General features: G+C 34.9%; 1 protein-coding gene across 8 annotated transcripts in view; it reads left to right on the top strand.

Annotated features, from left to right (window-relative positions):
* The window catches only part of Rfx3 (regulatory factor X3), a 266547-nt gene that overhangs the window by 190756 nt on the left and 57191 nt on the right, over positions 1-18600 (top strand). For all 8 annotated transcript variants that reach the window (XM_037205516.1, XM_037205509.1, XM_037205501.1 and 5 more), the window contains 2 exons: positions 4490-4671; positions 8870-8989. In XM_037205516.1, the coding sequence (XP_037061411.1) occupies positions 4490-4671; positions 8870-8989 (302 nt within the window). The remainder of the gene's footprint in view (positions 1-4489; positions 4672-8869; positions 8990-18600) is intronic.

Raw genomic sequence — 18600 nt, 5'->3', positions numbered from 1 at the left:
ATATAGGCCTGTCAAAAGTATAACAGGTGCACTGAACTTAAGTGAATCCTAATTGATAATAATTCATTTCTAATATGCCGAATGTTACATTTAGATGTTAGTTGGACAGCACATTATCTATTTATTTTTATTTGTCGATTAATGTTTCCCTTTAGGAAAAATAGGAACCATTCATCCTCTGTAATCTGTTCTGATTAATACAGATTAAATTCAAAGTTGAAAGATGCAATTATCTTGCTTTCTACCCTTACATTAGTATATTTTGGTTCATTATTAGAACAGTTAGGTTTCAAATATAAAGGTCAAAAGTTTCTATGTTACTTCACAAGCTTTAAATTTTGTAAATATAGCCACTTTATAAAATAGTTTATTAAAAGAATAAAATAAGAGAAACAGATAGTTGCTTTCTAAACTTCTAAATGTTAAGGGTATTGAATTCTAATGTCCAACTGCATTCTGTTAAAGGGAAAACAGCAAGAAACAATGTACCTTATAAGAGTTACTCAGTTCCTTTGGGTAGGCAGCATGTGGGACATAACATCTTTTACATTATAGTACAGAAATGTAACTGCTATGTTTCTGTAATAATAAAAAATAATACTACCTAGTCCTGTGCTTTAGACTTAATACTGATTTATAATTTCATCATGTGTCAAAATCAGAAAATTAAATAGTAATATGTAGAATGTAGATTAAATATTCCAGCTATGTCTCTATGTCTGTTCTGGCATATTCTAGATGGTGCATTGCTTCTCTAGTAAGTCTCTTGGATAATAACCATAGATGGTATGGACTCCATAGCAGCAGACCAGGCCCTCTATCTTCAGGGTTTATTTCTGTTGACCCTCTTCTCTCCTCCAACATAGTCTCCATGTTTCTGCGAGGAATAAAGTGCTTCCTTTTGATGAGATGAAGGTAGAAACAAATGTAGCTTTGCTATGGTCAAGTCCTAAGTCACCAAGACACCTGTCCTGGAACTTACAAACCAACCACAGCTGTATGCTGTGCGGTATGCATGTGTATACTTAGTTGTGTGTTCACATTGGTAAATTCGTATTTTTTTGTAAATAAACATTTAGGGGGATATAAACAATATAGGAAGAAAATGAGCTTTCAAAACAGGCCAAAGTTTTCACTTGTATGAAAAAGGATTAATTAGCTATTCTGAAACAAAGTTTAATTTTCTCTGAATTCTCCAACTGTGGTGTGGGTAACATCATTTAGGATTCTAAGTAGTTTATACCACCTTTTGCTATAAGTAAAGAAGACATTTTTGCCACAAGGAAAGATTTATTTTTTACATATATAAAAATTGTTACTAAAATTGGCCTGATTTACTCTTACACCCAATCACTGTTGGACTTGAAGTATTTTGTGGTGACCTTTGATTCTTATGTTAGCTTCCACTTTTATTAAACACACTGTTTAAAATTTATCAAATATTTATACTTGCTTTTTCAAAATCTTTTATAAAATGTTTTATCTCTAAGATAATATCTTTGACTGTGAAAAATGAGTAAGCTCATGTACCCGGTTATTTTTTTACTTCTAAGTAGTTAAGTGTTATAATGATACTAGTATACAACTATGGTAGTATTGTTTCATTTGTATTGATTTATATATTTGTATTGATCTACTTTTATTTGTATACTATAATTGTAAAGTTCACATTTTAAAATTGACTACTCCATTTCTGGGGGGAAATGTCCTTTAAGATTTTCTATATAAGTATGTCACCTGCTCATTAAAAAGGAAAGAACATTGGATCATTTCACTCCTCTTTCTTAATCATGTTATTAAGCCTTTTATGGACACACACATACACATGTGCCCACACACATGTATGCGCGTGCGCGCGCACACACACACACACACACACACACACACACACACACACACACCTTTACTACATTTAACTTAAATGTGTTTTATGATGTGTGCGTGTGGATATGAGAAATTTATCACACCATTTGCAACTGCTTAAAATATTTTCACTTTATACAAAATTCTTCCAAGAGCTTTTTATTTTTAGTATTTCCTTGTTAACCCTTGATATTAAGGGTCTGTGTTTCTATTTTTAACATGTTAAAAATACCCATAGAAGGCCGTTGTTTCTTGCTCAAACTAGCTCTAACTAGGCTGTAGCTCAACTCTGTGCAATATGGTTCACATGACTACTTGAATTCCACTTGGAGTACTTTCAAATCCTGATCATTTTACTGAGGCGCATGGATGAAATATGAGCCAGGTTTGTATTGCTGTATTTTGTCTTTCTTTCTTTCTTGTGTTTTATATTTTTAAATTCTTGAGATTTAAAAAAGGAAAACCTCAAAAGAAGCATGCCAGCCCACTGTTCTAAGTAGAGTACTGACTTTGAACTCAGTGACTTAATGCATGTTTGAGTTTACCTCTGATCTGTATTAAACAGATGCCTCTATAGAACATATGCTGTGTGTTATTTTCAATACACAACACTCATTTTTTTAGTGTCTCTGGAAAACTTTTACTGATATGGAGGTTAAAAATAAACACTATGAAAAAAATTACTATATGACTTTTAATACTTTTTCTATCACTATAAAAAAAGGAGAGCTAATTTGTGTAATCTTTTTAGTGTTTTATAGTGTTGAATTATTTAAGACACAATACATATTTTAAGTTTGTATATTCCTATAGATATGTGTTCCTTAGGGAACTAGAATTCTTCCTGAATGGGATATAATTTTATTTTTACAAGTATCTTATATACTTTGTGGTGTATTTCAAAGCCATTAGTTATTGCAAGTTTGATGATGTGTTTAACCTTTTAATGATTATTTAGGGATGTTTGAATTTGAAATGCTGTGGAAAATTCAGTTGTTATAGTTTAAAAATAATTGAAACATTTTGATAATTTTTAGAAGAAATCTGAAAGTTCTGGTTCCAAGTTTCATCAAAAGTCTTAGATGACATACATAAATTTGATAGATAAAATAGAATAATTCTTTGATTTACATGGATGTAAAGATCCTCATCTCGTTTAGCCTTTGAGTAAATACCTAGAGGACAGGTAGATTCACATTCATCTTTGAATTATTTTACTTCGATAATTCACACTTAATTACAATCTGGGTTCAATGTTTGCTCTTTACTATTCCATTTATACATTCCATGAAGATGGTTGAGACAAATAATATAAATCATTTGCTGCTTTAATGGCCTGTTGGTCTAGAGTAACTAGGAAATAAGAATTAGAAACCACACTCAGGCACAGAGACAATATATAACCTTGGGGAAATCATCTCCATTTATGTTGAAATTTAGTAACACACACACACACACACACACACACATATATATATATGCAGAGATCTTTCTTGTACACTCCAAATTTAAACATTTTTCAAAAAATAAAGTGCAATATAAAAGTTTAAAATGCAAGCTATAGGTGGAAAAAACATTATTTACTACTTAGCATGGTAATGTGCCTTCCAAAATTTTGAGGAAAAAAGACACCTCAACTTTGAGGTAGAAAATTGAAATGATTGTAAAAATATTGCCTTTTGTTATGTAGAAGTTATTTGTAACGTCTAGTGGGTGTACTTCTTTGGAAGGAAGAATGACTAAATTTTGCCTATTTGTACCATTTGTCCCAGTAGATAATAATGTTATTGTATTGTCTACTGGTAATTGGAGATAAATAAATTGTAATTTGGTGAAAATGAATAAAATCTTTTTATTTTATTTTATTTTATTTTATTTTATCTTACAATACTATTCAGTTCTACATAATAGCCACAGATTCCCTTGTTCTCTCCCTTCCTGCCCCCTCTCTTTCCCCCCAGACCACCCCCCATTCCCACCTCCTCCAGATCAAGGTCTCCCCCAGGACTGGGATCGACCTGATAGACTCAGTCCAGGCAGGTCCAGTCCTCTCCTCCCAGATTGGCTCATTGCATGAGTTAGCTTTTTGAAACCTGGGACTTATGCAGGGACGCTTGGCTCAATCTGGGAGGAAAAATGAATAAAATCTTAATCTAAAACCTCATATAAGTAAGCCTACTGTTTATGTATTTTAACAAAGCAACACCAAAGATGAATTAGATACCATGTTACCAGGCTGAGGATATATTAGCTGCTATGTTGCCAGGCTTAGTAGAATGTTTTGTTTTATAACAATTATAAATAATGTGTTTATATTATTAATTTTGACCAGTGAATGCTGTTATTTGAATTCTTTAAAGAAGTATATGTCTCCACGATTATAGTCAATATAGGGAAAATTATTATCTCTACTTAATACTTGAAAATTTGAAGATAAAATACTGTCTAAACTGATAACTGCTGTGACATTTCCCAGAGCTTAGAAAGTCAGATTTAGCAGTTTCTGGATAATCCCCGTTTATCCTAAGAGTTAATGAAGTACTTCCAAGTATTTGTACATACTGTATCCTGCCGAGGTTTTGGCAAATTACGTGAATTCTCTGCTTATTCTCTCTTATCTTAACAGCTCCAGTGGCTGCTGGACAATTATGAGACAGCAGAAGGAGTCAGCCTTCCGAGAAGCACGCTGTACAATCACTATCTTCGACACTGTCAGGAACACAAGCTGGACCCAGTCAACGCTGCCTCTTTTGGAAAACTAATAAGGTCCATTTTTATGGGGCTACGGACTAGGAGATTAGGAACTAGGTTAGTACTGACAGCCAACATAATAGTTGGTCTTTCTTTATCAAATTACAGCCATGTTGTACAGTGAACAGAAATGTACTTAATTTCAGAAAAAAAATTTATAAAGGAGATAAATATAGAATGAAGTCACTTTATAAAGTCCATAGGAAAAGGAACATTTTTATTCAGTGAGTAAATATCACCAGAATAGTTTTCAGACTGCAGAGAAAGGAGAAGGGAGCCTGTTCACGCGAGATTCGCATGTGATACTTGAACAGTGCTGCTATATACCACTGTCGTTGCTTTTTGAAGATAAACCTATTAAACATGAATAAAGTGACATAGTAAATGGGAAACTAAGCACTTCCTTATTGTTTTAAAATACATTTAATTATTTTTATGAAAAGTATTTCACTAGAAGAATAAATTCAGGTGGAGGTTTCAAATTTATTCTGTAATTCTGGGGCAAATTAAAGGAATTTATCTGATAAACTTGTAAAATGTGCATATTTGAGGTCCTTGCTAATGGCCCTGTTTTACCTTTTACTAGCCTTCTAATCCTCCTCATCATTTCTCTTGCTCTTGATTGTGAAAATTTCCACCTTAGGGACCAGAGATGTGACGGAGGGATTTTCAGTCTCATGGGTTTCTTTCCTTCAGAAACAATGGATGTTGTTTTCTAAGCCAATATGGTGGTGAAAAGAAAATTTAGAGCCTTGGAACTTCGTTTTTATTCTCTATGGTTTTTACAAATTGAAAACTAATACATTAAGCAGTTAGGGAAAATATGTGAATCCATTGGCTTTCTAAATCATACAGGAATCATATACAAAACATTAAACTAGAGATGCTGCACTGTACATTATGTGGTAGATCTTTAGTGGTAAGTCACTGCCTCAAAGGCTTACAGGACAAAGGTGGTTTTTTTTTTTTCCTCTCTGTTATATCCTATTTAACATCATTACGAGTTTATGCTGAAAGGAGAAGTGAATGTTTTCAGAGAGAAACGACTAATCTGCCCCTAACCATCTCCAGAAACATGGCTCAGATTCCCTAGAGCAAACACAGTTTAACACGGGAAACACATACCCATGTGCTCCAGCCTCCTTTCTGTCACTGTGATAAACAGTGTGACCAAAAACAGCTTAGGGAGGGAAGAGTTTAACTGGTTTACACTTTCAAGTCTTAGTCCATCATAGAGAGAAGTCAGGACCAGGAAAGTAAAGGCAGAAACCTGGAGGCCGGAACCATGGAAGAATGCTTCTTGCTGGCTAACTCAGGCTCTTGACTACCTGCCTTTGCATAGTACCACTTCACACTGGACTGGACATGCCTGTATCAATTAATAAAGTTATCCTCCCAGAGACATGCCTACAGGCCCATCTGATCTAGTTAGTTTCTCACTGAGGGCTTTCTTCTCAGGTGACCCAAGTAGAAAATAAAAGCTAAGTAGGAAACAATTTCTGTAGTATAATTTTTATAGAATGTGATGCCTTTATATATAAAGAATCAAAGAAATGAAAAATTGTGATTTTTATACTAACTCTGAAGAAGTGGACATTCCTGGAGAAGCATGATTGGGCAAAGTGGTGTGATCTAAAATTATAAATAGGATGAAGGATAGCCCAGGAAGGCCTTTCATTCAGATTCCATGCTGTGTCCTCAGACAAAAAGATACTCCTTTCCTCTAGATGGAGGAAGGCCCCTCTGGCATGAGGGTCCTAAGACCTACTTACAAAGGAATATCAGCTACATTTTATCACCCACTTCACTGCATAAGAAGTGAGAGCATTTTTCTACTCCATCCCCTGTTTCTGCTGTTTTCTCTAATATTGGTACCATATTTTGGGATAGTATGCCCAGAACCTCATTACTGTGTTAGTTTTAGGAGAGTTTGTATGTGTTTGAACTGTGAATTTTTTCTTTTGCTTGCTTTGAAGCAAATGTGCAACTTTCAAATTGCCAGAGGTTCAGTTCTTTCATAAATATATTCTTTTGGTACTTCAAAAGGTAGTATATTTTAAATTGCAGAATGTGATTGTCTATTCAGACTGAAGAAACTAGCTTTCATTCCTTTGAAAAGAAGAACTTTTGTTTCTCTTGTATTTCCTCTCCCCCAAACCAGGAAAATCATTATTTGGAGACCTAACCTAGTATTTCCTAGCTGATGGCTCAGTAGTTACACATATGGTGCCAATATTTTGAAACTCTAGGCTTTAGTCAACATTCTAATAGCTGTATTGTTGGACTGCTTTTGTTACTGAAAAGGATTTCAATGGATCCTATTTTGAGGCTCTATTCAAACCTTGAAACACATCTTTAAAATAGAAAGGGACAAAATTGGGGTTGTTTGGGTTTGTCAATGAGTAGAATCCATATTCTACAAGTACATTCTGCAGTATTGCTGTTTTTTACTTTCGATTCCCTACCCCAAGGAGTCTATCTCCTAATTCTTTTAACATTCTATGTGGTGTTCGCAATTGAGTTGGAAAGGAAAGTCTAAAAGAATAAGGAGGGAATAAATGCTGTGGGTTGAGTTTAAACAAATGGCATGTTAGGAAGCTGGGGGATGCTAATAGAGAATGCTGATGGTATTAGGGATGAAATCTCAGAGATCCTTCTGCTGTGAGAACTGACAGCAGCTTTTCACTCTTCTTCCAAGGAATGGAAGGAAAATCAGTATAGATCAAGAGGCAGATTAAATCTCAAGGTTCTTTGTTTGTTTGTTTTTAAGTGAACAGTCTGTAGAAACATTATGTGCCAACAAGATTGTCTAGTGAAATTATCCAAACCTCCTTTTGGATAATGAACATAAACAAAAAGCAAATAAAACCATTGCATTTCTACCAAAGGCAATGCAAAGGGTATGTTTTAATAGATCCCATCTCTAAACTACATCTGACTGAGGATGACTCTGGGTGTACTTCTCTTCCCTGTCCATTCCCAGTGGGATAAAAAGACCTACCTCTCACTCCATCCCAATCCTAGTTTGTAAGAAACCGCGTCTCAGAAGAAAATTATCAATTTACTTTGTCCATTTTTCCATGATTAATGCCTCCTGCTTCCTACCCTCCCTTTTCTCACTACAGCTTCTAGTTTGTATAGAACACCACCAGGTGTGTTTGGGGTAGGTTTTTTGTAGGTTTTTCCTCTAATCTCAGCGGGTTTTATAAATAAGATCTAATCTCTCAAGTGGAAGGTCTTTCTCTGCAGTCAATTAGGTTTCTACTTCTATTTCATTTTCTTGAAAGTGCAGGGATTTGATGGTTTTAATGTCTCTTCAAATGTATGGCTCATCTAATGTATGTTTGGTAGTCTTGGAAGTCAAATTCTCTATTTTCATTAAAAATATTTAATCCACACACCACTTAAATTTCTCTTCGTAAATGAAAGAAAAAATTGGAAAAGCACTCACTGACATATTGCTATATATAGACTTGTGAAAAACTAGTCTCTCTGCAAGAATTTACATATTTAAAATGTTAATTTTGCAAGAATTTGCAAGTTCCATTCAGTATAAAAATTGTCATTGCTAATATCAAGCATGGTATTTTTCATGAACACTAAGAAGTTCCAAAATTTTTATTCCAGAAGGACTTGACCATTTTTAGAGGGAAATGTCCCAATCTTTTATGGTATTATATCTTATTAGTAAATAACAGATATGAATCAATAAAATCAATGATAAAATGTATTTTAAAAGATACATGTTAAGTATCTTCCTTTTTCGGTTTCGTAACATTAAATAATAAACCATCATAGCATTTAACAATGATATTATACTATCATTTCTAAATTAAACACACAATTAATATAAGACTATAGATTTTTCTTTTCTCTGTGTGTTTATGGCAAGTTGCTGTCTAGTGTACCATGATTTGTGCTGTGGTTGGATTGTGATTGGCTCTTTTCCAACCATTACTCCTTCCAAATTAAATTTGAAATATATATTAGAAAATAAATTGATATGAGTAGGACAAATATCAGATAAATATTGAAGTGAATGCTTATAGGAAATGTTACCCTTGAGGTGATTGTTTTGGGATCTTACTTTGATTTTTGGAATGTCACTATAGAATTAATAGGTATCCAGAAAAGAGAAATAATAAATGTGAAATGTTAGTATAATATTTTAACCAAATTTTCCTGTGTGAAGTTAATGGTTAATATTAGTCTTACTGACTTTTCATGTTTCTATATTTATTGTTCTTTTATGAAGAGGAAACTCCAAGTACCATTACTATGGGATTCGTGTGAAGCCAGATTCTCCTCTTAACCGTCTACAAGAAGACATGCAGTATATGGCTATGAGACAGCAGCCCATGCAGCAGAAGCAAAGGTAGATCTGTGTTATCTTGTGTCAAAGCTACATGTATCTTAACTCTGTAGGTTTTCTTGTTTCTGAACAAATCAAACAAACAAGTGTACAGGACTGCTGCTACCATTGACATGCTTTCACTGGGAATAGTGTTGAAGTATCATTTGGAATTTCAGTGCTCTCTTTTTTCAATGTTTAAAAAATAACTTATCCTCCAAATTGTTGGGCCCCTTTAAAGTTAAGTGTGATGTCCCGAACTATTGTCCATACAGGGAAGTGACATACAAAGAGTAAGGAGTACATCCAGGCAAATGGCACTTTTGGAGAAGCTTAACTTTAGTGTTCATGAGACATGCTATTCTTAAATCCTTCAGATCATTTTTCAAGTATTTTTTATTATATATTGCAAGTATGAGTGTGTATGTGTGAGAGTCAATGCATCTAGGCATGCCTGTGCATGATGTATTTGTGAAGGTGGGTAGGTGGAGGTCAGAGAATAATTTTCAGCATTTGGTTCTCTTCTTCCACCATGAGTTCTATCCGATAAGGTCATCAGGCATGCACAGCATGCAGCTTTACCTTGGGAGCCATTCTGCCATCCCAACTAGTTCTCTTTGATCAAGTCTGAGTTCTTGTAGGATCTTTGGGACTTCTTACATTTTCTTGGAATCCAATTTTCATGAATATAGAATTGTAGACATTAGAGTTTTAATAGCTCATACATTCATGGATGGATGACTGCATGGGTAGATGCATGGGTAGATGTATACATGGGTGGATGAATGAATGGGTGGATGCAGAGGTGGATGGATGATAGAATTATATTTCTTGGAATTAAATAAAACAACTCTGTCTGGTCTGTGCTCATAATCCTTGACAATCAAAGCATTAGCAGCCATGTTTTCAAATATCTCACAAAGGTTAAATGGAATATATATACTGTTACAGTTTTTAAACCAAGAGCCTTCCTGTCACTTATGACTCTGTCACAATTTATAAATAAAAATACAAGAAGTCTCTCTCTTTACCAGTGGAGCTTACCTATGCTCTGTAGTTGCAACTGTTCTTTCCAACTGAAGTGGTAGAAGTAACTAGGAAAAGGGTATGATTTTACTAGGTTCTTCATCAATCTAGTAGTTATTTGTATAGGAAGATCTCACCCATACTAGTGTAATACACAGTGTGACTTCTAAGTCATAGAAAGACAATGTCACATAATAGATTTTCCTCTGGTCAGTAAACATCGATTGAAGTTCTACTGTGTGCTGGGCTCTAAATTCAAAGACAAGACAGTCTCTACCTTGAAAAGACAAAGAGTGTGAAGAATGAGGGGGTAAAGTAGGGCAATATGTTGTGCAAAACTGCAGGTTTAGTCGACGAACTATAGAATACAGAGTAATTGATCACACTCTGGGAGAAGGAGGACTAGGAAACTTCACAGAGAATGTGCTATTTGAGTAGGGGTTAGGAGTGAGAAAAATAAGGACTACTTAGGCAGAAGGAAAGTGTTCACATACGCACATGAGGTGGAGGATGATGTTGTTGGCAGTGGTCCATGATTTGATTAAGTTACTATTGCAGAAGGAGACTTGAAAAGATGCTAAGTTGCTTAGTAAGAGATAGAATTTACATAGTAGGTTGAGGCATATATTAAAGGATTTAGGTTTACATGAAAGCAATAAGTTTGGTTTTGTGTGTGTAGAAAATAGCTTTAAAGCTATTTAAAGCTTTGAAGCAAAACAATGAAATTCTGGTTTTTTTCTAGAGAGATGTATTTTCTATTTGGGGCAAGACATATTTAATAGGAAGAGACTGGCGGTAAGGACTCTTGCTAAGTCATTCCAGCAAAGTCATAATTTTCAGTGTGTCCTAGCCTGGAGATGCAATTCAAGGCTGTCCATCATAGAAGTATTTTTAAACCACAGATTCTCAGTTTTGCTTTTAGTTGCTAGGTATTTTTTATCTGTAGATAGGAAAATGAATTTTAAAAGACTGAAAAAATAACAAAACAAAAGATAGATTAATACCATATGTGGTAGCGATAGTTTATATGTTATAATAAACTGTTACAATCTTAAGCCTTTTATTATTTTTCCACTTATTAAGAACATAATTTATAAAATTTGCTTTCTAATGTGATCTCTGTCCCAAAGTGTAGCAGCAATACAGAGTAAGATAATGATGAAAACAAGAAATAACATGCTCAAACATAAATACTAACAAAAGTCTAATAAATTGTACCTAAGGAAAGCCAGTTTTCCTGTCTTTTACCTATGATTTATTTACCTTCTTGTGATTTACCTATGAGGAAATCTAGTAAATTCGCATAAAATGCAAGCTTTCTAAAGACAGCCTTTATAAAAAGCAAAAACTATCTGTATTTTTCTTTTTTCCTTTTTTTTTTTTAAAAAATTATGTTCCTATTGAACAGACTCCAGAGCTGTAAAGTTTGAGCCATGAAAACCTTTGATATGTGTCTCCAGGTGATGATAATTGCTATAAGAAAAAGATACAATGTGAGCATGTTTATGGAGATGTAAAATTCTTATTATATGAATAAAATCTGCCAATACCAATGTCTTGTGCTTTCTTATGAATGAAGGGCATTAGAATACCAAAGAAGTATTTTTTTTTTCTTCTGATAGCTTTTTTTTTTTTGAAACTGGGTCTTCCTTTATATATTCTCAGCTGGTCTGAAACTTAACATGCAGCCCAGCCTGGCTTCAAACTCACAGAGATCTTCTTGCCTCTGCTTCCTAAGTACTGGGATTAAAGGTGTGCACTACAACTCCTGGCTTCGCTCTTACTCTTCAAATGGCATCCTGATGAATGATGGCAGTGTTGTTGTTAAGTACACAGACTTTGTACGGGATACTCAAGAGGCTTCAGCTTGCCGAAGGAGCATATCCACTGTACACAGTTTCTTTCCTTTTGTCTGGATGTAAGGGTCACATTAAGAATATTTTTGAAAATGATGAAAAATAATTATTTTCATCGTTTATTTGATAAGTTTTTAATGTCTGGATGATTCCAAGATTTGAATGAGTTTAATGAAATTAAAATTTATGTAAGAAAATGTACGCTCATAAAACTACAAATAATGTATGAAAGGTTTAAAACATAACAGTAGTGGTATTTAATATTTCAACATATTCAGATTAAATACCTCATGATTCATTGACTGCATATGTAGTTCCATATCTTCTATGATTTAAACTGCAGGTTGCACATGTTTTTTGTAATTAGAAGTCAAGTATTTGTGTTGATTGTTTTGATAATTTAAGTTTGGACATTCAATTTTATACATCTGGTTTGAAAACTGGAGAGGGCAATAGAGACAATTTCCACTTATGTGTAAATCAGATGCCTTTCAAGGCTACCATGTGGAGCATAGCCATGCATCAAGAAATAAAGTAAGAGTTCTGGTTGAGAAGCAGATATGACAGATAGATTCATCTGAGAATCTATCTTCAAACCATATATCTAAAGTAAAGGAACAGATGAGAGCCTGCTTGATGCAAAAGCAAGCATGGGGTGTAGCCACTAACATAAAAGGCTTTGTAAGTAGTCAGGGTGTTCTGTTTCCTGGCGGCTTACTTGGTACCATGGTCTGTGGAATACATGAACAGACAGATGAACTAGACACTCCCATCAGCACATCTTTGCTATCACTCTGATGATCAGAGTTACAGTAACAAAGTACTGTAACTGCCTTTGAAAATAGTGTCAACTATGGGTAACCAAAAGGAGAACAATGTGTAATGTGTAAAATACCTTCTGTTGAAAATAAACTTTACACTTAAATGAGGAAATCTCCAGTTTTTAAGGAAATTTACTCATATCCTAATTGCTTGCCCTAATTTAGACAACACATAGATTATCAAGCAGCAAAAGAAAGAGAGTGATAATTTTAAGGTCTACAAACTATGTAAAAATGTTTGTTGCTGTGTATCTTTAGCACTTAAAGAAATAGATAGGAAACCTTGACATTTGTATTTTATCTGCTCTTCCATATCCTTGTTTCAGAACTGGTGGAGAGAAGCCACATGCTTTTGACAGTGTGCCTGACCATGTCTGATCGCAGTAGCCACTCTCAGAATATAAAAATACATTTATGATTACTCAATAATCTCATGCAATTGTCAGTTGCTTACAAAATAAACACATCACATGTAAAAGAGAGCATAGGATGACAGGAAGGTAGGAAGAAAAGATCATGTAGTTGCTACGAAAATGATATCTATATAAGATAGACAACTCATCATATAGCAACCTGAACAAGAATGGACCCTCTCATCTTCATTCTTGTATGAAATCTATCCTTGAAGACACAAGTAACTCAAACAAACAAAAAAATCCATACATATCCAAGAAAAGTTGATAGCCAAATATGGTGGTTCATGCCCCCACCCCACTCTCTTCCTTCCACTCCCCAATGTCCCTCCCTTTCCCTCTCCCTTTCACATGGAAACTAAAGCAAAAGAATTGCTCCAAACTCAAGCACAACCTCAGCTACATAGTGAGAGCTCTTCCAAAAGTGCACACAGGGCAAAATCACAGTGCCGTGAGTATGTTTTAACTAAGGGGGAAATGTGTCACCTACCCATTTGAATGGTCTCTTGCTAGGAAGAGGTATCTGAAAGAAAGAGCCTTTATGACGGTGGGGGACGATGAGAAAGGTCTGGTAGAAAGGGGACAGACAGCAAGACTCCTTTTACTTCTGATGTGAGGGAGGACATCCAAAGACGTTTGTCATTGGAGCTTAATGTCAGGATCTTGGGACAGGTGAAGCAAAAACTTTCTACTTAAAGTGGAGGATAAAGTGACCACAAGCTGTCTTGGTACTCAGGCTGTCTTGGTACTTCTATTGATGTATGACTTCATAACCCCTAGCTTCAGTTTCTTCATTTTAAAATGGAAACGAACTTCGGAGATCATTTTATAGTTCTAGTGGAGAAATAAAAGATTTTATAGCTGGAAACACTCCAGTGTTACTTTTCTTCTTGATATCGCTCTGTGATAAGCACTACAGAAAACTCTTTAATAGTCCTTTGCAGTTTTGGTGGAGTAGGCACACTCAAAATGTAGTGAGTGTGTCTTCTTTATGCTTCAAGGATAAACAAGGATAGTTTCCAGCTTTGATTCATGTTACTAGTTCCTCATACTTTTCCTGGACCACAGATTCTCTGGGTTTATTACAGAGCTAAGCTTGGAGGACTGTGTCATTCCTCTGAGGCGGGTAACGGTGAAGTTATCATCAGTATACCAATGGATGAGTTCATGATGTCATGATCACGCATTCCACTGAAGTCAAGAGGATCATAAAGAACCATTCCTCAGGAATTCTTGAACTCAAGGGATGTACACAAAGTCTAATAAATAGTCATAGTCACCACCTAGTACTGCTCTCAATGTTTATTGAACTTTAAAATGAACCTCATTTTATATGATAAATCATCTGGCAATTATATTATAATTTACTTATGAGAAATTAGCCCTATTAATTGTGCTTTATACAAGAATCTCCCCAATTCATTTTTTCCTAGACAGGGCCTCGGGTGCTTTTAGTTTTTGTTAACATCAGGTGGAGCAGGATTGTAATTCTCTAAATAAAAAAGAGATGGTGGATATATTTTTAGTATCTGTGTAACAGAAAGGGCTAGCTGTTAATGAAAGAAGTGCCACACTCACATGTATGCAACTATGGACACATGCACAAAAACACACATATACACATTGATTCTAATGTTTGTACAAATCCCACTGTTCTAGGCTTCTAACTATAAGTTACTGATACTAAGAAGGCTCAGTAAAAACTCCAAGAAATTAGGCTTGCTTCTTTCAACGTTACATCCTCAACACCTAGAAAACCACATTCTTCTAAAATATGAATGATCTACTTAACTTGTTCTCATTTGAGACAACTACCCCATTTGAACTTAATTTCTATTATTTCTTACATTATTGCAAATGTAAAACTAGTGGATAGCCAAGTATTCTGAGTTACCAAGAAGAATAGAAATGAAATCCTATTTTTTAAAAATAAATCTTATTTATTTATTATGTATACAACATTCTGCCACCATGTAACTTTGCACGCCAGAAGAGGGCACCAGATCTCATTATAGATGGCTGTGAACCACCATATGGGTGTTGGGAATTGAACTCAGGACCTCTGGAAGAACCATCAGTGCTCTTAACCTCTGAGCCATCTCTCCAGCCCATGAAATCCTATCTTTAGTCAGCAAGGTTGGTGGTATAAGTCATTTAAATATTTGGTGTGACTTCTAAGACTCATTTACTCTTCTAAAAGAATGGATCTCTTCACATTCACTGTTTTCTTCTGATTCATTCATGTTTATGTCACCTAGTTCATTTCCAATACCAATCTAAAAACCCTTGGGCAATTTTTCCAAAGAGAATTATAAGAAACCAGTAGAAAATCTAACCTATTGCTATTATTGCTAGCTAGGCATTTTTTAATTTGTTCTTGCAAATTACTTTCATACTTTCAGGAATTGTAAATACAAATAATTACTGCCTATATAGTTCTTATGTTGACTTTTGCTTGGGAATTTTTCAGCAGTTTTGAAAGGACTTTTCCAAACGTTTCATTTGGTGTGCTGAAAACTCTTTCCAGTAATGATGACAATGTAACGCTCTCTGCCTTCCACTGGACTGCATGGATGTCTGTGCTTGTGAGATTATTGACAGACTATTGCTTCTACAGTAGAGCACAGCTATCCAAGCCCTAAATAACAGCTACAGCTAACCTCATGGGGGCAGATTCCTAACAATTTTCCAAGTTTTCTGTGTTAGTGACAGGCTTCAAGCATACACTCAGCTATTAAGACATCAGAGCGTCTTTCATTTCTTAATCATTAGCAGTGTTCGCTCTGATTGCCCATGGAGTTGCAAGCTGTTAAAATGATCATTTGCTCCTTACTAATTTTGAAACCAAGAGCTGTTGCCTCCTTTAATAAAATGTCCATCTCACCTATGAACATGCATAACTCACTGCCCCTGAGCCTACTATGAGAAAACTTAGCCTAGAAAGAATTTGCAAAGTAAATGGGGTTACATGAGGCTATAGTTCTAAATACTGAAGAGCTTATTATTTCAACAGGATTCAATATACAGATTTGTTAGTGGTATGTTTTCAATCAATTTTCTCTACCTTTTACAATGTAGTATTTTTGGTGATTATTTAATGAGAAAAGTGAGGTAAAAGATTCAAAATTCATCTTTTAATAATAAAAGGTTAGTTGAAATTTCAACAGAATTAAGATAATGTAGAATTATTATGTTAGATCAATAATTAAAATTTTAAAATATTATGTTTATCTTTCACCTGGCTAAAACAGCCTGCCTGCACAGGGCCATATCACATGTAGTACTCAATTAATGCTTGATAAATTAATCTAATATGTGTTGTGATCAATTTATAGTATGATCTTGACCATTCATTTAAAGTTAGTGTATATTACAGGAAAAATTAAAATTTATGGATTTTTGGGAAATATGTGCTGTCTAATGTTGGATATATTTCTACAACATGGGACTAAAGTTGCCTGTTTTGAGATAAGATGTTCCTGTGGACTAGGTCTGTACAAGCTACTTAGAAAATCTCTTAAAAGTAAAACCAGCTCCAACCCCATTCTCAATGACTATTGAGTAAATGTTGCATAAGGCTAGTTTTTTGTGGGACTTCCTAGATATTGATGGCAAAGCTTCAGAATGACCAATATATGTCATCCTTAGCCATCTCTTCTAGGAAGAATCAGCAATCACAAGTATTTGTCTAGTCTTTATTGAGTGTGACTGTCTTGTTCCTCCTGCTTTGCAAAAACCCAGGCAGCTGAGGTAATTGATGGGTATTTCCTTTAGAATCAAGAGAATGAACATCTGGTCTTCCTGAATCCAAAATTTCTGACTTTGAGGATTTCCTCTAAGCACTGACCCAATGCTAGACAGCAATACACTGTGAATATGCCACTGTGGAGTTATTGCTTTAGACACAACAAGGAAAGCCAAAGTTAGTACTATAGAGAGGCTCTTTCACACATCCATGCTTACACTAACCCTCTTGGCCATGAGCCACCTCATCCATTACTGGTGTCATTCTTCATGGCACAAAACTCTCCTGGAATTTGTCCCCAGACCTTTCAGCCTGGGGCACAGAGTTTCTGGCTTGCCTAGTCTCCATTACTATGAAAGAGAAGTATGTAAAGGACATCTTTGTCTGTCTTTCAACCCACTGTTTATTCTGCTATTGTTACTCTTATGATTGTAATGAGACACTCATTTCCCAGTTCTAACTGTATATTCTGGTTTTCTTCTTTTTTTTCTAAGTATTGACTTAAAGTATTTTTAGAATGTATATGTATATAACTTCTTTCTTCCCATAAGCTGTTTTCATGCATTTTCTATCTCCCACATATATTGTATACCTCAATTAGTACCTTGAACTCAATAACATTATTAGTATACAGGCAAGTGTTAGTTGTAATTCATTGTGGTTTGACTGCATATTTTAAGATGTGATATCCTTTTACTTTAGAGACCTCCACTGCTTATGATACTGGTCAACTCTGTCTTCCTAAGGAAGCAAATAACTTTGCTTTTAGGTGGGAGGTTTGCTGAGCACTTTGTAAAGGTAGACTGTGATGTAGCATGTGTCCTTGGAAAATGTGCAAGGGTAGTAGCTATCATTTCCTTTCAGGTTGGATTCACTTGCCCTTCAAATTCATGTCTTTCAGACTGAATGCTTTGTAGAACAAAAGAGCATAATTAAGAATAGTTAGACAAAATCACAGTCCCTGCATAATCCACCATTAAAACTTAATAACTTTGAATCTCTAGGAAGTATTGCCAGTTTAAGTCATTCAAATTTAACTATTTTCATCTAAGATAATGTACTTAATCATGAGCAACCATGCTTAAACAAATAGAGGATTTTATTTTTCACATGAATTTTTGTGTCTGAAAAAGTTCAGCTAAAATCATATTAAGCCATGAATGAATGAATGAATGAATGAACGAACGAACGAATGAATGAGGAAACAAACAAAACTTTCCTGAGCATGAAACCATTCAAGTCTTATAGCACAAAATGGCGAGCCCACTCCTGCCCCACACAGGTCCCAGCCCACCTGGCAGGAGATGTTCCTAAACTCCTCTAACATGATCCATATGGAGGAGAGGTATCAGGAGTGACACTCTTGGAGCAGAAGGTTTTCCCACTAACTGAAAGAACAGGTCGTATTCCTTTTGATCACCGGAGAACAGCAACCAATATTTTATGCTTGAGGAGGCTATCACTAAAGCTATAATGAGTATGATGTTTCCCGTTCCCTCTCTCATCCTCTGTCTTTCTTTTTCAGTGACTGAATCTGAGCATTACTTGGATGGTGTTGACTAGGTCCAATCACTTACTATCTTTAGACAAAATTGAAACATCTTTAAGTTGTCCTTTTCAGGTGTTAGGGACATTGACATTAATAATGACTACCTATCAGGGTAGTAAGCAATGCTAAGTTCTTTTTTTTTTAAGTGCAGTTAGAAATAAGGGAATTGAAAGACAAACACAATTCTTTCATTCTGTAATGTGAATGAAGATATTCCTAGATAAT

Source organism: Peromyscus leucopus, chromosome 1, assembly GCF_004664715.2.
Source record: "Peromyscus leucopus breed LL Stock chromosome 1, UCI_PerLeu_2.1, whole genome shotgun sequence".
Lineage (NCBI taxonomy): Eukaryota > Metazoa > Chordata > Mammalia > Rodentia > Cricetidae > Peromyscus > Peromyscus leucopus.
The sequence above is the reverse complement of the archived record's forward strand: the minus strand, read 5'-3'. Positions and strand labels throughout refer to the sequence as shown.